At 42.3% G+C, this 26,662-nt stretch overlaps 2 protein-coding genes across 8 annotated transcripts in view; one reads left to right on the top strand and one right to left on the bottom strand.

Moving 5' to 3' along the window:
* CLIC6 (chloride intracellular channel 6) overlaps window positions 1-7,678 on the top strand; it is a 137,525-nt gene extending 129,847 nt beyond the window's left edge. For all 5 annotated transcript variants that reach the window (XM_082220504.1, XM_082220506.1, XM_082220507.1 and 2 more), the window contains 4 exons: window positions 816-941; window positions 1,179-1,285; window positions 4,247-4,428; window positions 5,148-7,678. In XM_082220504.1, the coding sequence (XP_082076630.1) occupies window positions 816-941; window positions 1,179-1,285; window positions 4,247-4,428; window positions 5,148-5,309 (577 nt within the window). In that variant the 3' untranslated portion in view covers window positions 5,310-7,678. The remainder of the gene's footprint in view (window positions 1-815; window positions 942-1,178; window positions 1,286-4,246; window positions 4,429-5,147) is intronic.
* Window positions 7,679-9,143: 1,465 nt separating this feature from the next.
* On the bottom strand, window positions 9,144-22,589 carry LOC309531509 (uncharacterized protein). Of its 3 annotated transcripts, XM_082221081.1 has the most exons (6): window positions 22,526-22,589; window positions 14,458-14,508; window positions 13,845-13,976; window positions 11,394-11,428; window positions 10,853-11,003; window positions 9,144-9,349 (listed from the first exon to the last, which is right to left on the bottom strand). In XM_082221081.1, exons 2-6 carry the CDS (start codon window positions 14,498-14,500, stop codon window positions 9,315-9,317), a joined length of 396 nt encoding a protein of 131 aa, XP_082077207.1. In that variant the 5' UTR covers window positions 14,501-14,508; window positions 22,526-22,589; the 3' UTR covers window positions 9,144-9,314. The 3 variants fall into 3 exon arrangements, with proteins under 3 accessions (XP_082077207.1, XP_082077206.1, XP_082077208.1); XM_082221080.1 differs by lacking the exon at window positions 22,526-22,589 and having other exon boundaries at window positions 14,458-14,749; XM_082221082.1 differs by lacking the exons at window positions 13,845-13,976; window positions 22,526-22,589 and having other exon boundaries at window positions 14,458-14,752.
* Window positions 22,590-26,662: the final 4,073 nt, after the last annotated feature.

The raw sequence follows: 26,662 nt of genomic DNA on the forward strand, positions 1-26,662 counted from the left end.
AGGGGCAGTATTTCAATATGAGTTGGAAAATGAGAGTACCCCTAAACATTTTTTTTTTAAAGAAAAAAAGCACTGGATACATGAACCATTATAAAATATCGGAGTGGTGTACTGAAAACTAAACTGATGTATAAAATTGACACCAAATTCTGTGGGTGTCCTGGAGATTGGGGAGTTGACTTGGACATTTTCTTTCGATTTCCTTTCAAACTGAGCTAGGAATGTAGGGTAAGTAGTTCTGAGAATGAAATGTGCTGTTAGCTTTTATTTGGATCCCAGCAACTTTTATTCTCATAATTGTGTAGCTCACATTCGCAGCTCAATTTGACTAAAGCACCTGTTCTTCTTGCAACATTTGTTGATGAAAATCTTACAATGTTAGCTACATCCCTTTTTTACAGATCAAAAGTAACAAGAGCATGAGACAAAAAATTATTCCCCACTCTCATGCTGAATACAGTCAAAGAAAATGGAGCAGAAAAGGCCAATTTAAAGCAATGGAATTTACGTTCTCAGTAAATATTATATGCATATTAAATTAAACTGAATTTAAGCACACTTTGTTGTCTCCAGATTGCTAAATCTGATTATTCCATCCTGCAAAACATATCTTTAAGTAGTATGACATTCAGAGCACATATATACATATATTCTCAGAAGTAAGCCCTGGTTAGGTCAATGGAAATTATTGCTGCATAGGAGTGCAGCCTCAGAAATCAATATTTTTAATGCCAAATCAGATTGCTAACTTTAAAAAGAAAGGTTTATCTAGCAGGATAGGTTTCTTCTAAAAAAGAATGTTTGTCTCATTTTAGGAAGCCTGCAGACTTACAGAAGCTAGCTCCAGGAACAAATCCTCCATTTATGACTTTTGACGGTGATGTGAAAATAGATGTGAATAAAATCGAGGAATTCCTAGAAGAAAAATTAGCACCTCCAAGGTATTGTACTTGGCTATGCTGTATTCAATGGAAGCGGAATATGTGTTGGCTGTTGTTTTAGATCAATAAGTTATATAGACCATGGAATGAAAAAAATTAAGGCAGTTAACATATAATTAATATATATGATTGTCACAGCTGAGTCTTATTGAAATATGAGCCCAATCAGGAAACTCCTAAGTAAATTGTTGAGAAGCGCTGAGTTAGGATTAAATTATTATGTCTTAAATTCTTCAGATATCCCAAACTTGCACCAAATCATCTGGAATCTTACTCTGCAGGAAACGATGTGTTTGCTAAATTTTCTGCGTTCATTAAAAACACAAGAAAAGATGCCAATGAAAGTAAGTATTAAAACCTTTGTATTGTTACTGTGAACAAATGTCTTTGGCTCCCTGTATGCCTACATTAATTTTTGGCCATTTGTCAAAGGTCGGTGTTTCCTGCCTTATATTTGTTGCTAAGCATGTAAACATGTCTGAGCTGACAATGGTGATGGATGCTGTGACTGTTGCAGTCAGAATGGTACTGGTGGATCTCTCAATTGGGGGAATCAGTTATATACACCTATAGTTCATAGATGTTACCTTCTTTTCTCTCTCCTTTTTCCAATAGTACTGCACTTTGCTAATACTGTCAAAACAATTCCGGAGGAAAAACAGGCAGCTTTCACTGGCATTATTATAGAAATTGATTAGAATACTTAGTGTTTCATAAGTGATATATATCATAGCGTAAGCTATTTTGTGCTATCTTTTGCTGTCCAGTATCATTTTAGTACCGAACTGCCTCCCCGAATATAAGCTGCACCTTTAAAATTCGGGGGGGGGGGGAAGGAAAAAATGACAATACCCGAATATAAGCCGCTCCCTTAAAATTGGTGGCGCCAACATGGTCTGTGCAAAAAATTGCGGCCCTAGAGGACCAGCACGGCGCACTGGGAAATGATGGGGGGCTGCCAAAGGTGCCCCAACACTCCCCCAAAGCGCCAGCCCTATACAGTGCAGCTGGGGGGAGGTTTGCATAGGGCGGTGGTGGAGGTGGCGACCCACCCAAGCACCTGCAACCTGCCACCGGCTGCCCCCCCCCCCACGCCGGGTGGGTACCCCCTTGCTCCCTAACAGCAGTGGGGGCTGGCTGGGCAAGAAGAGACATTCTGCAGGGGGCACACAGCAGAGGGGGGGTTGCATGGTGCCACCCGGTGTGCTTACTAGGGCTCCAGCAGGAGTTAAAGAGTTAAAAGGGGGTTCACTGTATGTCTGTTTCAGAAGTGATATCAGGATTCTTGTAAGGTCACAATTATAAGTCGCACTTTAACTTTTCATGGTCGTAATTGGGGGGGGGGGGAGTGTGGCTTATATTCAGGCCTATACGGTAATGTTGGCAGTATAATATATAGCAAGTTTGTGGTATTTACTCCAACATGTCTTTGTTGAGTAAGTATTGAGCCTTGTAGACTGCAAGCTTTATTCTGAATGGTAGAAACCACTGCTCTAGCGTTCTGGACCAGAGATGGCTGGCCTATGGCCCTCTAGATGCTGGACCGAAGCTCCCATAATTTCTGTCCATTGTCCATGCTGGCTAGGGCTGATGGGAATTGGACTCTATAGTTTTTAAACTATAGGAGGGATATGGTTAGACAACTTATTTAGACAAAACAAAAAAGTGGCTTTGTAAACAAATGAACTGCCGATTTGTATGAGCGTGCAATGAGCGTGCACATAATTTGTTCTGCAAATGCAGATAATTTGCCTGTGAATGCCAACTTTCCAAAATTGTGTCGCAGTTCATTGCCTGTTTAAATGACAACTGTTTGCACATATGCAGATACAAGGAAATAGACCATGTCTTCACTGTATATTGCAGAGTTACAGCAAACACTTTTTCCACTGACCTAACTTCTTGTTGCAGATAGCCATATCAAATATGTTTGCTCCATGTATACCTGTAAAACATTATTGCATGTATCCTAACTAATGTGAATGAAAGAAGCTTACTCAAGGACTCCACTGTTTGGATAGGTTTGATGTTTATTTGTTGTATCAAAATGACTTTTTGTCTTAATACAATTTTTTTTAATAGTAAAAGTTAGACCTGCGACAAAATGTTGCAGTATGGAGTGCTTTTGTTTATGGTTCCAGCTAGCTAGCCAGCCAGCCAGCCATACCCTCTTCCAAAATATTATACTCCATTCTGCCTCCCCTCTCAGTTTTCTGTTTGTCTGTTCTAAATGACAGTCAACATTTCATGACTATCAAGCATGATCAAGAAACATTTGGCTGATTCTTGTGGGGTTTGTCCATGAGGTGGATTTTTTAATGCTTCATACCCCATAAAAAACCCACACTTCCTCCATGTGCTCTGTCCTTTCTACATCTTTGTTCAGTATCAGTCTGTTTTCTGCTTTCTCCCACCGCCTAACTCTTCTGCCTCCTCCTCTATCAACCAGAGCCATCCCTGCCTCCGTGCTCCCACTATACAGTGGTACCTTAGGTTAAGAACTTAATTCATTCTGGAGGTCCGTTCTTAACCTGAAACTGTTCTTAACCTGAAGCAGCACTTTAGCTGATGGGGCCTCCCACTGTTGCCGCACCGCATTTAGTGATTTCTGTTCTCATCCTAAGGTAAAGTTTTTAACCTGAGGTACTACTTCCAGGTTAGCAGAGTCTGTAACCTGAAATGTCTGTAACCTGAAGCGTCTGTAACCTGAGGTACCACTGTAGTTTGAATCCAATTTGTGCTCTGAGCTTTGGTGAGTGGCTCCACAGTCTGGATTTGATCTCTGGAGCTTTCCCCCGCCCTTTTTGTATACAGTGGTACCTCGGGTTACATATGCTTCAGGTGACAGACGCTTCAGGTTCTAGACTCCACTAACCCAGAAATATTACCTCGGGTTAAGAACTTTACCTCAGGATGAGAACAGAAATCATGCTCCGGTGGCGCAGCGGCAGCAGGAGGCCGCATTAGCTAATGTGGTGCTTCAGGTTAAGAACAGTTTCAGGTTAAGAACAGCTCTCCGGAACGAATTAAGTACTTAACCCGAGGTACCACCGTATATGACCACACACACCACACACAAACATACATTTTTGCCAGTTTGTCCTATTGAGGGTGGAGGTAGGTTAAACATTTGAGTTCATTGTCTCTCTATATTTTTTCTGTTTCTCCAAATCTTGAGGTCCTCCTGAACATGTGGCTACTTCCCTCTTCTTCCTGGTGGGTATTGTTTGGGCCACATGTCAATCATCACAGATTTCCAAACTCTGCTAGGAATTCTATTCTATTCTATTCTTCTTTGATTCTAGATTTGGAAAAATCATTGCTTAAGGCTTTGAGGAAACTGAATAACTACTTAAATGCCCCCTTGCCTGAAGAAATCGATGCCTATAGTACTGAAGAACTCACTGTTTCCACAAGGAAATTCCTAGATGGAGATGAGCTCACGCTAGCAGACTGCAATCTCTTGCCAAAACTACATATCATCAAGGTCTGGATTTTCCTTTCTGTACTGTGCTTGTTTACCCTTGAACCAGAAGCCAATAAAATGTATGGAATAAGGTATCAAAGTCCTTAACACCAATGACAGCAACACAGTATTTCGAATGGACTGTTCAGTAAATTAATTTGTTCACACTCTCACAAGGATTTGAAGATCTATGTGAAAAGGTCCATCTTAAACAATCTAGATAACTAATCTAGAGAAGATGTCTAATGTATCCCCAGAGGTAGGAAGTTTCACAAGGAAGAAGGCGCTTGCGTGGGTTGCTATGCTGAACACTACTCAGGCTCCCTCGGCCTGAAAAGCGAGATGAGTGCCCCATCCCATAGCCGCCTTTGACGGGACTTAACCATCCAGGGGTTCTTTGCCTTTACCTTACCTTTACGAGGAGGGGCCCCTCTGCAAATCTTTGTTGCTGTGCTGACACATAATGGGAAGCTTGCTCAAACAGGTACTTGGTTCCCAAGCCATTTAGAGCCTTTTAAGCCAACATCAATACCTTGGAGTAGGCTATAAGCTTATAGGCAGCCAGAGTAGATCTTGAAGAATTAGTGAATGTGACTTCTGTTTTATGCCCTGCAGAATCAGAATAGCAGTATTCTGCATCAACTGGAGCTTCTGAGCCATCTTCAAAGGCATCTTCATATAGAGTGTAATCTAACTGTGATGTTGCCACGTGTATGATGATTCCCTTTTCTCTCTGTTAGGTTGTGGCAAAGAAATACAGAAATTTTGAATTTCCATCTGAAATGACTGGAATCTGGAGATATTTGAACAATGCATATGCGAGAGACGAGTTCACAAATACTTGTCCTGCAGATCGGGAAATAGAGTTCGCCTATTTGGATGTTGCAAAAAGAATGAAATAAATCAAGAATCTTCTATTTCTATATATCTTCAGTGAGCTTGATTTTTAAAAAGAAGGAAAACCTCAAGAATAAAATGAAGAGTCTGCTCTGCTGCAAAGTTTCAAGTTATGAAACTGGCCAATCCTTGTGAAATAATTATTTTATTGATCTGCTAATTCAAGTATAGTATAATTGTATATTTGTCGCATTGCACATATGCGCATACGCACATGCAAATATATGTATTATTTTTTGGCAATAGAACAAAACTCAAAACATTTGCAGCAATATTAGAATCTAGATTACATAGTAATTGCAGCTTTAAAATTTCAAAACAATAGTTAAAGGTATTTCTGTAAGCATTGATCACCCTATCAGGACAGAGAGAATTAGATAAAGTCCGTTTTTGGTTGGTCAATGGGAGAACACCTATGGATTTTAAGAAATGTGGATTGTACTGTTTTGAGGGGCAGTCACCTCAGGGGAATTTGCAGTGTATCTAGTCTACCATGTGCCATTTCTTGTATCTCTGCCCTTAAGCCATGGGCTTGTATCATACACTTCTAGACCCCCTTCAACATTATGGCCGGCATGCTGCAAATGACTTGTTTACATGTTGTGTGGCTTACAGCCCTAAGCTTTGTTGCATCAGCTTCTTACTACTTAGGCTGGGACATATGTACAAATGAACAATGGCACTGCAATGTCAGAAAACATTCCACTGTAGCAACATTACAATATCTAAAAACAGCTATGCCATAGCTCAAAGCTATCCATGAGCCAAGACTGTCCTCAAAGCTCCTACATCTAATTTCAGGTGCTGTGTGTGGTGATGGTCATTTATTGGTGAAAGGAAGTCAGACTGGATACTCAGAAGGGTTTATCACGGGTTCCCTGTGATACCCTGAACAGATTTAGGAGCCTTAAGCCCTTTCTCTATGCCTACCACACAAGTTGCTGATCTCCCACCTCTGATTTCTGCTTCTCACAGATGTCAGTGTCACAATTTTTATTTTATTTCTAAGCTATTGCCAAATGTATTCAGCAACTGAAGTATTTTTAAAGCAGAAATCGGTTCATTCTGTCTCACAAGATTCATGTGACAAAAATACAACACATGTGTACAAACTGTACTCACCTGTGTAAATAATAGAAAGTAACAGATTATATCAAATACAAATAAAAGGGCTGGGTCAAATTTTGTTAAAAAAATACATTCCATCTTCCTGAAGCTCCACCTCTCAGCTACAAAGCTGTGGGCAAATTCTGTGTGCTGTACCAGATTTGCCTCTGCAGGGACTGTGCAATTCATAGCTGCTGAATCCCACCCTGCTGCTCCAAGGCTTGAAGTGTTCAAGCTTACTTGAAGTTAATGAGGTCTTTCCTTAGTAAGGCACTCTGAAAACCAGGGGTTAAGGGCTTATTAAGAAGTGCATGTACATTGCTTGATTAATCAACACTTGAAAATTTAAAACACAGTTTGTGAACTGAATGCATTAAAAAAAACCTCTTGTCATCAGATGACGTGGAACTTCCATCATGGTATTGCTCTGAGATGGCTCAGTAGCACATGCTGCAGTCATCAAGTGATGAACAGGCATGGGTAAACCTGGTCTAAATGAAAACATTTCCTCAGGCTATTGAAATGGGGCCTCTTCCTACTCACCTCATTGTTTTATAAAATTCACAAAAGCTTTTCAATTTTGAGGAAGAGGAGGTCCCTTTATCCTTGTTTTAGGAGCAGGATTCATTTGGACGTCTTTGAAAAATATGCATTGATTAGCAGAAAACATGTTTTATTACTGTGATGTTTCTGAAAGTTCATGTTCAAAGTGTAAAGGAACAAAAGAGCCACAACAGCAGATAAAACCTACTGGATTATACTGTGGCTACTAGGAATTCTCTCCACTAAGTGTAGCATCTATCAGTTCCTCTGTATAGTTGTCCCCATATAAGATTGATTAAAATGTATATTTGATAAGCTGAACTTTTTTTAGAATAGGAAAATATTTCATCTCAAGAAGATGACTACTTTTCTTACCAATTTTACAACAGTGTGGATTTTCTATTTTAAAGATATATTACTTCTGTACTGTATAATCATGAAAATGTACTTTGTGTAGCATGCTTCACATTCTTTGTGATTAATGTAAACTGTGCTAAATCCTGCAATTTTTTTCCAATCTATAGAGTGAACCTGTTTAAAACTTAAACTATTTTACAATACCAAGATTAAATGCTGAGTTTGACTTTTTAGTATGCATGAAAAAATATTTCTGTTCCCCCCTCATCTTCAGACGTCTATATAATTTAAACCGCACAAAAAATCATTGTAGTTGTTTAATATGCCTTACAAACCTGAAAAGAAAATACACCAATTCTGACTTAAATATGTTGTATTGTGCTTATTTTTGTTTAAGAACATACTGACACTAGTTTGCATTTTGAGATAAAGGAATGAAATGGAAAAATCTGAAGCATAACTCTGCCCAATTGCATAAGTGAAAAGCGCTTTGCTGTAGCTGCATTGTGCTCAGTCTTTTAAAATATTAGAAACTCTTTGCACCTTTGATTTCTAGTATGATGTACAAATGTAAGACTTCACATTTTCTGTGAAGCAAATAGAGAGGATATTAAGTTATTCCATGATGTGAAACCAGAGGGGCAAGGAAATGAAAGGAAAAGTTTGGCTGTTACTTCCATGGAATTTGATACGTGAGGAAAACACACAAAACATTAAGACACTGCGTAATATAGTCCCACAAAGAGCAAGTGGCTTTTGACTATCTTTTGAATGGCTTCAAGAGACTCATTCACTTATAAGGACTTCTGCATTAGTCACTGGCATGCCACAGAACAGTGCATATTGTGTTTTGATCACCGGAGTTCATTCTTTAGCATTTGATGCAAAAAGGTACCTTTTTAAGAGTTAACCCCAGTAAAAAGTTTTACTGGAAGATGACTTGCATAAGCTTCTTCACTCTCCTCTATTCATTCCAACATACTTGCATAGGCCACCAAATCTATTGCTCTAGTGTTGGTACTATTTACTCTTAGATTTCCTGTACCTGAAATTCTTCTTTGCAGTATCCTCTGCAAGTGGTCCATGAATCAAAGGAAGAGCAAGTAACAGTGATGTTCCATGTATGTACATAATAAGGCATCTGATACATTAATATTTTCCATAGGAGTGAATGGACATGTTAAAGAGAGCTTCCTAGCATCAGCTATAGGCAAGTCCAATTTTGAAAAAGTATCTAGGACACCTATTTATGTATAATTAGAGCAGGCATACAGAACTTCCAGCCCATGGGCCAAATTAATTTCCCCTCAGCCATGCCCACATGCCACACATCTGTCATCATACAACAGGTGTGCGGCAGGTAAAGCTGCAGCTGCAAAGGAGCAATTGGGAGCCTTAGAGTACACTCCCAAAATTGAATTTTGCATTAAATGCAAGCCCTGCTCGAATTGGTTCCACTCAGGATCTCCGGGCTGTAAAGGAATAACATGGAATGACTTTATGGACTCACAGTTCTCCCTTGAAGTTGAATCACCTGATGTCATATATCAGGTAATTGACAGGTGTGTGGCTCTGCCCACCTGTCAAGTGTCCTGCTCTGGCTTCATTCAGCCCCCCCCAAATAAGAGAAACAGGCTTGTTTACCATTAACCCTTCATGTTTACAGTAATCCCCCCAAATACAGTCTGAGAGTTTTAAAACCAGCCACAAACATTCCTCTGCTTCTTACTGTGGACATTCCATTTATGCCACATTGCTTGTATAAAAATTACTTTATTATATTATCATTGAAAATAAAAATACTTGACATGAATCTTAAATACTGACACGAGTCTTTCAAATACATATGCGCACAAACCAAATATGGTCAAACGGTTATTTATACTAGTATCTGCTGAATCTTCTCTGTTGAAAAGAATGTTTTCAGATTTTGAAGATTTCATTGTCAGAACTGGATTCCTTAATCTCCATAAAGGTTCGTTGATTTGATGTGTTCAAAAAACCTACTTGCTTTGCACACAGTATTTCCAAAAACAAGCTGGAAAAGAACAAAATAGCCTCTTGTTAAAACATGGTTCATATGGGTGTGTCTCGCATCTGGAGCTTTGCTTATTCTGGACATACCTGAGGTTCAGTTCACCACTATCTATCCCCCTCTACTCCCCCATTTCCATATGCCTGTTTTTCAGAAGGTCTATTTGATTATTAACAAACTTCTAAGCTGCTCAGCATTACAACAGACCAACAGAGTGGTTTCCAAATACTGTAAAACCAAAATATGATACATAGAAAACAAACAACTGACGTTACCATTGAATTATTATGATACCAGCACAGATAAAAGCAGGGGCTCAACACATCCTAAGATTTGAATAGCTTAGTTTTCAGTTACCATTGTTGGCATCCATCTGTCTCGAGATAATGGAGTGTGCCTCCAGGGGTGAAGTCAAACTGCTGTGTTAGCACGGAAGTGACCTCCCTGGGCACAAGCCTGGGCAGTGTGAATGAAGGTCCTGAGCTGTCTGTACCACAGGACCCCCTTGCTCGGCCTCACTGAAGAGGTCCAAAGGAAGGAAGAGCAAAACATTTGGCACCAGCGGCTGCAGGGGTTGCTGGAAGGAGGCATACAGGACAGCATCCAACCATCCTTGGGGCTCCAGATTTGTGCAGAGTTTACTCCTTAAGCCTTTTCTTCTACTGAAGATACCCCACAAGGCAGAAGAGGTTTAGGACCAGAGTTTTCCTTCTCCTGGAAGGGCTACCTCCCCAGTTTGAGAAGCCCCACCTGCCCCTCACTTCTCTCTACAGCATGTGCAGAAACCACTTTTCCTGACCACTGGACCTACTATTAGTCTCATCGCTCAGTCCACCAGAGCCTGTCTTCGCACGCAAAGTCCCTAACTCCCTGAGGATTTGAGATCCATTGGCTACCCTCACCTGGTTTAGCTGATGGTGGGATAATGGGAACCCCCCACCCAGCCAACCTCAAATCCCAGGTTGGATGGTACGTTATGTGGAGTGGTGGCCACTATCTAGTATGCTTAGAGAGATATGACACACATTGACTATGTTTATAATTACTGGTATCTTGACTTTCCTCCAAAGAGCTCAAGGCAGCTTACATAGTTCTCCCTAGTCCATCTTACTGTGAGGTAAGTTAGCCCTGAATTAACCCTAGAGGGTGTGCCTAACCCTAGAATTACACGTCACAATAAAGTTTATATGTACTTTCTCCTACATGACTAGCTTTAGCTTTTTAACGGACCAGCTGACCTCTGCTCCAGCAACCTTTTCTTCTGCCAGTAGTGGTCCATGGAAAGCCCTCCAAAGCACGAAGAGGCTTCCTCTAGCAGGTGTCATAGTGCAACACCATGCGGGACAAAATGGAGATTCCCCAGGATCAGTGACTCGGGAAAGGAGCCTGGCCTCTTGGCCTCCACACACTGACGGCTGTTTCATGACCCAACTGTCTTTATTCAACACTTCAGAGTTTTAGGCAATCAAACAGAAAGGAACCTGATTTTCTCACTGGAAACCACACCTCTTTTCTTTGCTTTCTTAGAAGATGATGGTGCTGCTTTCCTGAAGTTTTTCCCAATTAAAGGAGATTTTCTCAGGTGATCCTTCCTTGATTCAGCAACATCATCTTGTTGCGAGAAAGAACGACTGGCCTGAGGTTCATCTAAAATATCCTGTCCAGAAAAGAAGTCCAGAGAGAAAAGGTTTTAAAAATTACAGCTTAAGAGCATAAATGTGAACCTGAAATGAGAATTTTAAAAATAATAATTCTGGATTCAGTCATTTACAATGTGTGCATTGATATTTTCACGCTTACAAGGTGTGCTCCATTCAGTTCAATGGAAGGGGAAGTTCCATTTGCATGCTAAGGGCTGCTGCATGCTTAAGGTTAGCCTGTAATTAAATAGCCTTTATTTGCAGCTACTCCAGGCACCCTGGGGAACTCACAGGGTGAGTTAAGCTTCAGGAATCAATATTTAAGTATATCCCTGGCAAAAGAGAACAAGTATTCTGAATACTGGAAACTTTGGTAGGAGGTGTTTAAAAATCTGACAGCTTCTTACCTTTCTGATTGTCTTTCCAAACTTTTTGGCGTAAGCTGAAATGCAAATTGGGAAAATTATTTAGTAGATACTTTAAAGAGAGTGAAAGCATGCTACCACCACCATATAATGCAGGGGGACACTTGTGGAATTGTGCTGAAATTTGGGGAGGCACTACCTTCGAAGACCTGGGGAGAAGTTTCAGAAATGGTGTTCTTAGACCACCCGCATGATGGTGGCCCTTCAGATCATGCCACTTGAAACTAATGAGGCTCTGGCCCTCTGACCTCATCTAGGTTCAGCCTAACAATGCCAACCATTTCTCCCTCCCAGCCCTCCTTTAGCCTGATGTTTAGCTGAATGGCTTCGTTGCCTTGACTTTATACCCGCTGCAGATATGTAGCATTTATTGCTGCTTCCCATGCCAGCCCCTAAACTCAGGGTGATTTAGAACAGTGGTCAGTGCACACAGAACTGCATTCTTCCTTTAAAGGCACCCAGTATCTCAGCAATAGGGTTACTTTCACCTCTTCAAATAAATCTGCACACTGGGTTTTCTGTTTGGACACTTTCTGTTCCCCAATTAAGAGAGCATGGGCATTTCTTGTTTTTGTGGGTTTTATGCTACATGGGGTAGTTTTATGGAAGAAGCATACTTTTATTCTGTGTAGTCTTAAACAGGGCATACATGCTTTCTCAAATTATGTACGCCAAGCAGTCTAGGGAAGGAGTGGGTAGGTTGTTGCCTATTTCAGGCTCATTATTTTTTGTTCCTGTTATTTTATGCCTGTTGGATTCACCTACTTTTTAGTATTAGCACTATTATTAACCTGTGGTATTTGTTGTAAAACATCCATACATAGGAGTAACCCTCCCCAAAAAACTTCAAAGATTTTCCATTTTAATGTTCCTTTTCATTTGGACCTGTGAGATACATTCTGGACAAAAGAAGTGCAATTCTGCAATGTTTTAACTCTCCTCCTTCTTTTTAAAGATATAGCACACATATCAATGGTCAAAAAAGCATTAATTAAATGTTAGGTGTTCTTTGAATGTTGCCAATATCCAAATATTTCAGAGCATGAAGCATTGCAATATTTGAAACCCATATCATTGTAAGAATTGAAGATATAAAATATCAAACCAATTTGCTTTGCAAGTACCATAAATAACGGAGACATAGATGGAAGACAATTAAGACCAATGCTTCATTTTAAAAAGACCACACAAAAATATAATGAAAGACACTAGCATTTGTCAGAGGCATTTTAATCACGAGCAGAGTATCAAACTCTAAATGATACAGCTCTGTGAAATACTACATAGACCCCGGAGTCTCAAAACGTAAACATCTCTGAACTTGAAGAATAGAGCTGGTGAATGGCTTTTTCATCAAAAACCTAATGTCCAGTTCTTCTCTTACACTCTAATGATCAAACTGATGGATTACGGTAGTTTGTTTCTCATATGGCACTCAGATAGATCAACGATCATTGACCTTATTTGTTGCATGCATATATTTTTTTGCAATCGGTATATTTTAAAAATATGCAATCCTCTTTTTGTCCCAGTACTTTTTGCTCAGATGAATCAGTTTCATAATGCTGCAATCCTCTACACTCAGAAGTAAGGCTCATTTAACTCAGGAGGATTTAATTCCAAGGCTGCATGCATAAGATTGTTATTTACCTGGGTATAAGCCCCACTGAATGAAATGGAGCACAGTTCTGAGCAGAATTGCTTTGCTAGGCTGCAGTCTAGCAGTGGGGCTTACTTCCAAGTAAACCTGCATAGGATTGCTCTGCACATGTGTCCATAACTTGACATTGTCTCTAACCCTTTTCAAATGGTTTATTATTTACAGTAATATGATGAATTTAATTATTTCTATTGTAGTACAGTTCATTTCTACACACATTCATGCAGTAATTGTGGACCTGAAATTAAGTGACTGAACTGAAAATATCTCTAAAACCTTTTCAACTTGGCCCCAGTTTTCCTATGAGATTGCTTTAGCCCACATGTGCCCACTCAACCACTTTGAGTGGCAAAATTGGCACTGCTATAGGTGCCACATAATAGCCATTCCACATTTGTAAGAACTCAGTCGTTTAGTGTGGCAGTGCCTGCACTTTGGAACTGCCTGATATTGAGATCAAGCAGACACTTTCACTGTATTCTTTTCAGCACCTGCTAAAAACACCCTTGTTTAGACAAGCCAACTCAGATGCTTAGAAAGTTGAGGCAATTTTAATCTGTTTCATTATTTTAACTTTTGTAAGTATTAAGTATGCCTGTGATTTTTTCTCAGTTTTATTGTTTTGGAAATTGCTTTGACGTGTATACATTTTATTAAATAAACTATTTTTAAAAATGAATTAGTTACATGCCATTAAATTTATTGCAAACAACCCATTATGGCTTAATGCATCCATACAGTTGATGGGAGGCAATGGTTATTATATGAATTACCTTGAAGTCCTGTGGTCTTGGGATCTAATCTAGGTTTGGTACTTTTCTGTATGTCATCAAATGCTGATAAAAATCCCAAGATCTTCCTCTGCTGATTAGATGCAGACTCTTCCATGGCTCTTTGGCTTTTACCTGAAAAGAAAAAAGACCTATGGTCTCATTTCTTGTAGCATGTTGATGTCGGGGAAATGGCCAGCTTCATATATCATATAATTGTGAATTTGGAAGGGACAACATGGGTTATCTAGTCCAACCCCCTGCAATGCAGGAATTTTTTGCCCAAGGTGGGCTTGAACCCACAACCCTGTGATTAAGAGTCTCATGTTCTGCCAACTCATATAGTCAAATCTATGCTTTTGATGTAATTCACATGCAAATGCCCAGTACCTGGAAACAACTCTGTCTTGTACAAAGTCTAGTGGTATGAAATACGGTTGGTGGAGTTCCTTAGATTCTGACTCATCTCTGTTAAATGTTGCTTTCTGCAATAACACAGCACAAGTCTTCCTTTTTTCTTGAAAAACTTTTCATTCAAAACTCTGCTTAAATTGGCCACACTGTGCAACGAAGGCATTAACAGAACCGGTAGTATGGGAACAGAATTTTAGCTTACCTTCTTGATGTTGAAGTTTGTCAAGCATCATTGGAGGAGACATTGTCTGAACTGTTGAAGAAAAGGCAACAATGATGAAGAGACTAAATAACAAGATCCCAGTTTCCATTGCAAAAAAATGGGATTGTGTCGGTTCCTAGGTCTGTCCTCTGTTAGCCAAGGGTCGGTCAAGACTCTTTGTCCAAGTTTTCTGTCTGGTCAAGTACACGGCACTAGCTATGGACTTTTAAACCCTTGTTTCCTTTCGTTAGCCAGAAAATAAATTCCCCCTCAAATTCCACTTTACTAACCTGCATTTTGACATTTGGCGCCCCGTCTCTTTCTGTTTCCTGAGGTTTGCTTTGTGCCCTTCTAGTGATAGTCTCCAACGTCAGAGCTCTTTTCTCTTCTTAAGCAAACACATTAACTTTGTGTTATCACTGCTTGAACAGGACAACCTCCAAAATGTGTACGCAAACTTTGGGAATAAAGTAACCGGACTGGGGGTGGGGAGTGATGGTGGAAGGTCAGCCATTGGAGACGGAAAATAACCTTATGCTTTACATTGTCTCCATTCTGATTTTTAATGGGGATGCTCATTAAAATGGTACGATTCGAAACATGCTGGTGATGACGCCAGCGGTCAATCTAGCAAACATCCGAGAGACAAAGACTCAAAAGTGAGCTGCATGGAGACTGGTACTAAAAGGAGCGAGGAGATAAATGTAGGATGATAAAGTCAGCCCAGAAGGACTTGTCGGAAGTGTGTCCAACTCAATAAATATCTGAACCCAACGCCACTTCACCTTTTCTAATGGCTAAGAGATCTCCCTTAGCAGGCTTCAGAGGTATTTGGAGGTCACAATAGGTTTCTTAAACCAAAAAGTCCTCCCGTTTCCTGAATGTTATAGGACATTGGAGGTGTAGTTAATGGCAACCTTCCCAGTCAGCTGCTGCTGGAACATTGATTTTTATACAAAGATGCCTCAAACCTTGTTCTGAAGATACAGTACCCCAGCTGTCTGCATGAGAACTTTAACAGTTCGCAGGAGATAATAATCCACACCACACATTTAAAGCACATGGATTCAAGTTCCAAGAAAGGAAATTCCGTCTAAATATCAGGAAGAACTTCCTGATAATAAGAGCTGCTCAACAGTGGAATGGACTCCCTTGGGAGGCAATGGACTCTCCTTCCTTGGAGGTTTTTAAGCAGAGGTTGGATGGCCATCTGTCATGGATGCTTTTTTTGAGATCCCTGCATTGCAGGGGGTTGGACTAGATGGACCTTGAAGTCCCTTCCAATGCTACAATTCTATGATTCAACACACCTTTAAAGGGCATGAATTTCCCCAAAGAATCATGGGAGGTGTGGGCTGTTAAGGGTGCTGGGAATTGTAGCTATGTGAGAGGGAAACCACAGTTCCCAATATTATTTGGGGGGGAAGTCATATACGTGGAATGTGCTTTCATTGTATGATGTAGAACTGTCTGCAGGTGGCAGTGATAGGTGCCCTAGATACATATCTCTAGCCCCTTTCAGGTATTATTCGAGGATTAAAAATGAACCTAGAATATACTCCCGGTTTCCCTAAAGTTCACAAAATTTATGGGGAAGATGCTCCAGAACTGCAACAACACAAGTCTCCTCACGGCAGAAGGTTGGAAAGCTAGTTAGGAGCATAAGGCTCTCAGTGGCCACCAGCCACAATGGTGAGGTTCTACCTGCACCGTTGGAGATGCTATGTCTCTGCCTACCAGTTGCTGGAAACTAAGCAAGGGGAGAATGCTCTTGTACTCAGGTCCTGCTTGTGAGCTTCCCACAGGCCTCTGGTTGATCTCTGTGAAAATAGGATGCTGGAATAAATGGGCCGTGGGTCCCATCCAGTAGGCCCCTCTTGCCTGATATGTTCTTATGCAAGGAATGACTTGGAGTAGGATGTATTGTCACCCCTACATGCATGGAACCAGGGGCGTACCGCCCCCCCATGCCCCCCGTTGTGACGCCACTGCTAGAAGTAAAGCAGCAAGATGGAGAAAGAACCAGAGCAATGTTTGAGAGCAATCTTTGATTTCTGTTTGAATTGGAGGCTAGGGGAGAAACAAGACCCTTTTGGGGTTTTGATGCTGTGAACCCGTCCAGGTATGCAGGGCCTTTTGTCAGCCAGAACTCACTGGAACTCAGTCCTGGCACCTCTCAGGTGGACACTATTGCCATTATAGGAGAACAAGGGAGGCATTCATGGTGAGTTCCGGCACCACTTTTTCTAGAAAAATAGCACTGTATATATATGTGCGAATAAACCATATATCCTAAAGACACTACAGTTTCCACTGTGCCTCTTTCCCCAAAGAAAACATGAATGCTGCGTAAGCACCCAGAACTCCTGGAATCTCACACCATTCAGAGATTGGGCTGGCGTGCAACAGGCATTATGATCCTGTGCTTTGGATTTATAGGAGCTCAAACTATTTTTACCCAGCTCACATATAATATTTACCTGTTTGAAGTTTTACATGTTTTCTAATTTGCTGCAGCTCAGTGTGGTGCCCTCCATGGTTCTAGATTCAGGTAGGTAGCCGTGTCGGTCTGACACAGTCGAAATATATAAAAATATATATATATAATTGTCCAGTAGCACCTTAGAGACCAACTAAGTTTGTTCTTGGTATAAGCTTTTGTGTGCATGCACACAAAAGCTTACCAAGAACAAACTTAGTTGGTCTCTAAGGTGCTACTGGACAATTATATATATATACCGTATTTTTCGTTCTATAGGACACACTTTTTCCCCTCCAAAAATTGAGGGGAAATGTGTGTGCGTCCTATAGAGTGAATGCAGGCTGCGCCGCTAAGCCCAAAGCCAGAACAGGGAGACGGAGCACTGCGGTTCTAGCTTGGGGATGGCTGCGCTCACAGCCTTTCCAGGGCAGCGGGGTGCCTTCACCCCGCTGTCCTGCAGAAGCTTACAAGGCTGTTTCCAAGCCAGAACAGTGAGGCGGAGGGCTCCATCTCGCTGTTCCAGCTTGGGGACGGCTGCGCGCACAGTGTCTCCAGGGCAGCGGGGTGCCTTCACCCCGCTGTCCTGCAGAAGCTTACAAGGCTGTTTCCAAGCCAGAACAGTGAGGCGGAGGGCTCCATCTCGCTGTTCCAGCTTGGGGACGGCTGCGCGCACAGTGTCTCCAGGGCAGCGGGGTGTCTTCACCCCGCTGTCCTGCAGAAGCTAGCAAGGCTGTTCCCAAGCCAGAACAGCGAGGCGGAGGGCTCCGTCTCGCTGTTCTGGCTTGGGGATGGCTGCGCGCACAGCCTCTCCAGGGCAGTGGGCGCTGCGCTCCAAAGGCTTCGGGGATCTTTGAGGCTGGCTTCCCCCCACCACCAGCCCCACAAGCCTTGGTGAATGTACCTTGAACACATCTTGTTTTAGAGGGGGAGAACAAGAACCCCCCCCTGTTCTCCCCTCCTATGGTCCGGTGCGTCCAATGGAGCGAAAAATACGTATATTCATTCCAATTTGCTGTCAGTTTAAACTCAAACCTCCATGTGTAGTCTCTCATTCACTAGGCATGGACTCAGTTTAGAAAACTCTAGCTTTTAAAAATGACTAGATAAGGTATCTCCCTTCAATGCTTCAACTCCTTTGTCTGTCACAGAAGTCAGGAGTGTCCCTGATGTCCGCTATGCAGCTGTACACACAGCAGTCAATGTGATTTTGTCCTCCCAACTTTTCAAGGAAACCTTTGGCTAGGAAGTACACAAAAGACCATCTCAGCAAAACTTACAGACTCTGCTTTTCTACTGTCCCCAGATCTTGACACATACAATGACCTCTTCAACTTAAATCGAGCAAAGTAGTTCCATGTGAACCAGGAAAATATCTGCTGAGTTCACAGACGAGCAGACTTTTCAAACTCTTTTTCAAAGCCATATTGATTTACCAGCATGCCAAACAGCATTAGGATCCAAGAGCAAATAGCTCAGGTCGGTTTCGGCTGTTGAGCTTCTCCCCCCTCCCCCGCCCCGTGCCCTGAGTTTCAGATTTAATATCTGAGCAGCAAAAGTTATTTATATCACTTTCATTTTGAAATGGTTGCTTTTGTAAAGTCAGCAACATCTTTTGTGATTGATCTAAAAACATGTGGAAAAGTAGCATAAGAATTTAAGGATTTGAGATGTACTTGCCCCCAAATCATATGAAGTTCCATGTAAGGATGACTTTTGACTTTACAGCGGTACCTCGGGTTACAGACGCTTCAGGTTACAGACGCTTTGGGTTACAGAGTACACTAACCCAGAAATAGTACCCTGAGTTAAGAACTTTACCTCAGGATGAGAACAGAAATCGTGCAGCGGCAGGAGGCCCCATTAGCTAAAGTGGTACCTCAGGTTAAGAACAGTTTCAGGTTAAGAACAGACCTCCAAAACGAATTAAGTTCTTAACCCAAGGTACCACTGCACATTTAAAGCACTATGACGCCACTTTACACATTCATGGGTTCCCCCAAAGAATTCTGGAGATGTACATTCTTAAAGGAGCTGAGCAGTGCTATTTTTCTAGAAAAAAGAGGTGCTGGAAGTCACAATGAACACCTCCCTTGTTCTCTTATAATGGCATGGCACCCACCTGAAACAAAGCCCTGCTGCTGATAGTTGTTAGGAGACCCTTATTCTCCCCAGAGAACTACAGTTTTCAGTGTTTCCTGTGAAGAGGAGTCGCTTGTTACTCCACTGTGGAAAATGGAGCTCTGGGAGGGGAGTAGGAGTCTCCTAAAAACAACCAGCACCCTTAACAAACTACAGCTCCCAGAATTTTTTAGAGGAAGAAATGACTGTTAAAAGTGACACCCTAGTTGTCATGACAATGGGAAGGAGGAAGAGGGTCCTGGCAAAGGGTGTAGCTGGGACTGGGACAAACAAGGGGCAAGCTGGGGATGGGGAAGGAGAGGTTGGTGCAGGAAGTACTCACAGGGTGATGGAGGATGACGAGGGGATGGGGGCACCCATCACCAGAGCCAGAGTGGGCTCTGAGATGTAGGGAGCAGTAGGAGTGGTGCGCCCGGAGGCTGAGGCAGGCAAGGACCCACAGCTCCCTAGCTGGCCAGGTGGGGCTCCTTAGCTCTGGGAAGAGGTGTGTGATTCATCAGCTGGAGTAGACTCAGAACAGGTGAGGGTCACATGCCTCATCAAGCCCAGGTGCTGCAATTAGCATGCAAAGTATAAAAGGCTGCAGAGCTGAGGTGCTGTGTCTGCTCAACTGCCCATGTTGAGGGACCTTGGCTGGGATGTTCCTGGAATACCATGGAACTGTGCTTTGGGTTTGACTCTGGATTGTATCCTGACTGCTGGACTTCAGACTTCACTACTTGGATTGACTCTGAACCTTGTTTCCTGAATTTTGGACTTTGCTTGTGTGGGTCAACCCTTAAACTTTGGACTTGGCATCCTGATCTGTTGCTAGGTAGGCCTGACTTAAAAAAACTATGGCTAACCTTAATGTGTTGCTATGACCTTTATAACCAACCTTTCAAAAGTTGTATTGACTTTAAAAACGTTTTAGTATATATCATGGTTGTTGCTATTAGCTGTCTTGAGTGATGATGTAAAAAAAGGGCAGGGTACAAATTCAAACAATAAGTACATAGTTAATTTCATCAGGTGAAATTTCTTTCACTACTTCATGTCGGTGTGAAGCTTCACCTGTTGTATTTGTGCCTGTTAATGTGTCTGTAAAAAAGGCAATGGAGTCTTGTCAGAGAAAAATGTAGTTTCCCCAGTGCTGTGCATAGCAGTGTTAAGAGGCTGGATGTGCTGAATAAGGTGGGGTGCTTTTGTTGGCACTGCACAAACCGTGATTTGTTCGCTGCCAATTAAAATGCAATCATAGGATTAGACTGTTAACAATAACTCTGTTTGGCAAAATGCCCCATTTGCTTCTGCATCAGCCTTCATTTCCCACAAAACATTTTGCACACATTCTTAACTATATATTAATGCTGTGTGAGTGTGTGAGTACGCGAGCGCGGGAATCGTAGCCATTAAACACGTTTAAACCGCAGTCACATTTTAGGTTCGTTTGTGTTGCAATGTTGGTCAAGGGTGTCCTCTAGTGGTACAACTGCAATCTACCACTTGGCAAGAACCACGAAGGAAAAGAAATCCCAGATGTGTCGGGAGAAAGGGGAGGGAGGATAACCTCAACCCAAACTCAAGATTCCCTATCAGAGTAACTAGTAAACTTAATAGCTGTTTTACGTACAAACAAATCATAGGCTACAAAGAATAAAGTATTGTTTGAGAGGAAAATGAAGCAGGCCGGGCATTTTGAAAAGGCTCTCATTATGAAAGCGAAGAGGCTTCACTGCGTTTGTGTGTGACATCCAGTCTATATTCTTAACTCCATGTGAAATGACCTGCCAATGGAATGTAGAGACTTTTGAAGGTGGACTCTTTCATCCTGTTTCCAGTCAGTGTGGAGAGGGCACCAAAAGACAACATTTGGGTCCACAATTTTCAGGAGGGGACCTTTTTTCAGGCCAGGGGCTGCTCATTTCTGGGCAGCCTTCCAAGGTTCATATGCCAGTGGTGGGTGAGGCCAGAGGCAAAAGTGGGTGGAGCCACGCTATGTCACTGTTATGTGGAAGGCTAATTTGTACACAGTGACGCACCCCTCTCTATCCTCCCTGAACACTTGCAAGAGGCATGGGCAGATTTCAAAGGCACATTCCAGCCAGTCAGAAACAATGAGTACACAGCAGGGCCAGTGAGGGTGTGGGGAGAGTTCCTAGGGCCAGATGGAGAGGATTGGAGGGCTGCATTTGGCCCTCACCCCTGTTTTACAGCATAATCTCAGCTCCAAGTGTTCCTATTTTAGTAGGACATCACACATTTCAGAAGCCCATTCCGATTTCTGACTAAAGTGAGGCGAAAATGGAGTACTTCTGAGTGACACCAGTACTCCAAATTCACAATGGCCACCATTGCCATATCACCTCCATCTTATTGTAAGCTTGGGCAGCCATCTTTTTTTAAAGTACAGTGTCCATTTGTACAGAGGTACCTCAGGTTAAGAACTTAATTCGTTCTGGAGGTCCGTTCTTAACCTGAAACTGTTCTTAACCTGAGGTACCACTTTAGCTAATGGGGCCTCCCGCTGCCACCACACAATTTCTGTTCTCATCATGAAGCAAAGTTCTTAACCCGAGGTACTATTTCTGGGTTAGCAGAGTCTGTAACCTGAAGCGTCTGTAATCCGAGGTACCACTGTACATATCATTATATGTACAGTTACACCGGAAGTGACATAGGGCTGCTTCTTGTAGTGTTTTTGTAGTAATTTTTGCCTGACATGGCAGAGGTGCTTTGTAGCTGCTCCTAGCAGTGATGAAAGTGAGAAAGTATAAGAAGAAAGCAGCCCTCAGCCCATCTCCTAAGTAGAATGATTGAACCATTGCTTGGGCAGTTCCTAGATGTACAGAGGATCTGTGATCTCTTTTCAATTTTTGGTCCAAGGGAGTTTGTCTCAAAGTGAAGTACTTCAAAAGCACAGGCCGACTCGCAAGAGCTAGCAGCTAAAGACAAGGATGCCTGGACTCCAGGACTGGCTGCTCCCAACCTTGATAGAGATGACTATCCTCTTCTGTTTTGAGTGACAGTCTCAGCAGTAGGGAGGCAAGGCAGTCTCCATGCAGGACACATGCTAGAGACTTCATAAGAGCAACTCTCAGATGTTATTTCCCCCCAACAGCAGTCGTCCTCGGGATGAGCCTCAAATAGGAGGTGCCTTGCCGGAGAGGAGCCTCTTCAGTTCAAGGGGCTCAGTCTGCTTTAGCAGAGGAGACAGACACTACTCCACTAGTAGGGTGGGTTGAATTTTTCAACTTCCAAAATGAGGGGTGCTTAAGAGTTGCAACATGGCTTGGGAATTCAAAAGTATTTGAATGAAATTAATATAGTTTTGCTTGGTAAGTAAAATGTGTATAAAATCGCATTAAAATGAGGGGGATGGATAGCATCTCTAGAAAATGAAAGAACAACGTCAACAAAGACTGTTCTACAAATAGATATGGTTCCATACAATTTTTGAGGAAATACCAAGGGGAAAGTTAACGCTTCTTAATTCACAGCAACTTGGAAGAAGCTCTCTTCTTCAGTTCCCCTAAGCAGGTGCCACTTCTCTGTATATTCTGCTGCTCTGCTCAGGTACCCAAGAGATTTTTCTTGCCCTAATGAATGCACGAAGAGTTGGCTGGGATGCTACAAGCCCAAAAAGCTTGCCAACTATCTGGCCAATTCTTTGACAGCAACCTCCCAGTCACCTGCTGTTTCTCTCTAATACTTCTCTTTTTGGATCTATTCCTCCATTTCTTCTTCCACGTTTCATTTACCTCATTTCAATTTCAATGCTGTAAAATAAGTAGTAGTGATTCAACAAGGCTGAAACTTTCAAACAAATGTGTTTAAATTTGACGTCGGGGGCTAACCCACAGCTCTTTGACTCACCCAGATTGAGTTTTTGGACTGATTTTAATGGATTTGTAAGGAAACGAGAGCAGCCCTGATGGATCACAACAAAGGGCCAGCTGAGCCAGGATCCTGTTTCCCACAGTGACTATTCATTCTTTTTGCAGGAAGGAAAGTGACAAGCAGCAGAGTAATTTTTGTGCGCCCTTGGTGGCAGTGGCGGAGCTTCATGCTCTGGCACCAGGGGCATGGCGCGTGTCCTGGGGGCATGATGCGCCACTTGTGGGGGCATGGCATGCATGCATCCTGGGGGTGTGGCACCCCGCCCATTGGGGCGGGGTGCACTGCCTGTGGGGGAATGGCGCCCAGAAGGGGGGGCAGCCATGATGGCACCCCACCGGGATCGTGGTGCTGGGGGTGGTGCGCTCCCCCTGCCCCCCTTTTCCTCTGCCAGTGGGGGCCAGCCTGGCCAACCCCCCCCAATATGCCCCTGATAATCAGCATGGTTAAAATTAACTGAATCCACCCACTTAACTGTCTTTAAACTTGTCAGTAGGGGTGTGTGTGTGTGTGTATGTGTGTGTGTGTGTGTTTGCAGGCATGCAGATATGTCCCGTGGCAGCTTGTGCTGTCATAATTAGCCAGATGTGTGGAAGGTGCATTCTACAGAACAAAGAGCTGGAAGCTCTCGCAGAACGCTGCACTCAATGTACTAATATTTCAACTGACAAGGGAACCATCACAACTCTGGATTTATGACAGAGCTAGTAAGACATAAATTGCCAGCACTTATATGATGCACACACACTGAGCTTGTGAACTCTGAGGCATGTGTTAGCTTCTGCAAGCCGAGTTCTGGAAATCTCATAAAGAAACATGAGCAGTTTGGAGTCCTGTTGAGATTAGTAGAGTTCTACAGGATTTGGCACATAACCCCAAATGCTTTGCTTCTCCAAATCATCTAATATAACACAAGGCTGCTCAGTTGTTGGTTTGATGTATACCAGTGGGTAGAAAATATATGCCTGTGTTTTCTGACAGGCTGGTGGCAGCCCTGTTGCTGATTCAAAGTGCCTGTGTGTTGTGGGATAGAGATAAACATAAAGGGCCCCTGGATGGTTAAGTCCAGTCAAACTTGACTATGGGGTGTGGCACTCATCTTGCTTCAGGCTGAGGGGGGGGGCGGTGTTTGTCTGCAGACAGCTTTCCGGGTCATGTGGCCACCATGACTAAACCGCTTCAGGCACAACTGGACACTGTGACGAGTTTACCTTCCCACTGCAGCAGTACCTATTTATCTACTTGAGCTGGCATGCTTTCGAACTGCTAGGTTGGCAGGAGCTGGAACAGAGCAATGGGAGCTTACCCTGTTGTGCGACTTGAATTGCTGGTAGGCAAGCCCAAGAGGCTCAGCGCCACCCTCTCTGTATTGTGGAATATAACCAGTCTCATATAACCAACATGCTTAACACTAATTAATGCACGAAGGGGTTAAGACCATAGAGTAAGCTGTCCTGCCAGGCTTAGCTAGGTTGCACGCCCTCTTCTTGGGAGAAAGAGTTACCAAACTCCTTGTTATGCATGTGAAACTACCAGTACAGAGATCCTTTACTTTTACCTTTTACAGAGGTCTAAACTAGATGTTCTCGGCTTAGACGGCATGGCTTTAGCAAGCCATCTTTGTGTTTCTGTACAAATAATTTAGAAATGTTTACCACTTTGGAACTAACCTAAGTTTTGCTGCCTGGCTTTTCTTGCTATTGTATGGAAAAGCAAATGAATCTAATATTTGAAGAGTTTGTAAGGAAACCATTTTTAGCTTACCAAATGTGTGGTTCTATTTCTATGCTAAAGGAAGTGGAAAGCTTTGGAAGAAACTTAGAAGGAGGTATTTGAAAGGTCTATCAGCCTATATTTCCACACTTTCCTTTGCAGCATGTTTGTGGTTTTAAATCTCTGCTGGGACTGTCTCACACAAGAGTACTTGCCTCAAAGCTGGATCTAGGCATCCAGAGAATTATCCTTTTATTTTAACCAAATACCGAAATTCAAGAGATCTAAACACAGAGATCTATCTTCTGGGCTGAGGATCTCATTTCCATGCTGTGACTGGAGTTCCAGGTGGGCATTTGTATATGCAGAGCCCTGCACTGTGAAATGCTTGCTTATCACAAAAGCAGCCAAAGATAGCAAGATTTGACACTCTACAAATAAGACCATCCATGCAAAGCATCAATGCCACATGTCACATTGTGAGCATGGTAGTGGGTCCTCTAACCACATGGAAGCATCTGATCCATTCTAAAACCAGTATTAACTGATTTTAATTCCAAAGTGCTTTTAGCTACAAACTCTTGGATATCACTCAGGCTAAAACACAACAGTAATTAATTTGCAGCAATATAAAATATTATCAATATGGGAAAAATTAGTTAACACTCTCTTCTTTGCAAGACTGAAATTAAACCTCTACAGGAAATGTAGCTTTTTTAAAAAAATAGGAAAAAATGTTCACAAGGCCTGTTGAAAAAAAAAAAAGGGCTTTACTGCATATCAGATCTATGATTCCATGCTTTTAAAAGTTTGAGGCCAAACATTATTTATTCTATGTCGGACAGAAAGCTTCATTTTAATGCTTGTGTATAAAATTTTCTTCTTAATTTAGTTTATCATTTTATCCCAAACCCAAACAATTCCCAGACAATGACTCGTACTAATAGTAGTCTGGGAGACTTTCAGATGCCCCAGCAACTTCAAACCAGAGAGCAAGCGACTTGTGAGTGAGGCTGCCTTCAGGCCCAGCTTGTGGGCTTGTTATAGGCCTCTGGTTGGCCAATGTGAGAGCAGGATGCTGGACTAGATAGGCCTTTAGCTTAATCCAGAAGGGGGGTTCTTATATTCCTTATGTTCTTAAGTAGGGTTGCCTTGTTTCAAAAAGTAAAGAACAGGACACCCCAAAATTGTTGAGCGCTTTTTTGTATGGCAGCCCTATCTTAAGTCTGCTGTTGAGTATATCTGTGAAGAACTATGGATTTGGGTTTCACAGCAAGATCCAGCTACAGCTCAGCCATTTTATTTCAACTGGATAAAAGGGAACTTAAAAAAATATATGGCTGGACTGTATCCTCCATGTTTCAGTTTCAGTTATGCATCTTGTGGCACCTTAAAGACTTAACGGGTTTATTACGGCATAAACTTTCATGGGCCACAGTCTGCTTTACTAATGTCTGTCTGCAAATTTAGACAAATTCTCATGCTGCTTTGTATTTGGCCACAGATACAAGATATAATGCCAGCTGTGATGGATACACAGGTGCTTAAATCAGTGCTTTATCATTTAAAAACCACCAACGTGGGGGCATAGTCTTTTCCCGTTTGCATCCTTGGTGTGTTTTCATCAACAGGGTGCTGTTGTGGTCCAGAGATGTCATTGCTGAATGGCCAGTGGAAGCTACAGATTTCTCTCTAGTAAACACTTGCTGCACGTTGTCTAGCATACAAGGAGACATTCCTTCTCAGAATTCTATGTACAGCAGAGTAGAATGGCTGTGTACTCTATAGTCCCCTCTTTGAAGTTGTGGCTCAATTATAAAGAACCTTATAAGACAAGAGAGCAGAGGCCTTCAAGTTGTCCATCAACAGTTAGCAGTTTGTAAGCAGACTGAACTGACCATCTGGTTGTTACAGCCTTCCCTCCTACGGTGAGATGCATGCCTAATTAAATTATAGGGTATCTCCAACTAAATCATAAGTAGACCTATTGAAACC

Source organism: Podarcis vaucheri, assembly GCF_965113315.1.
Source record: "Podarcis vaucheri genome assembly, chromosome: 4".
Taxonomy (NCBI): Eukaryota; Metazoa; Chordata; class Lepidosauria; order Squamata; family Lacertidae; genus Podarcis; species Podarcis vaucheri.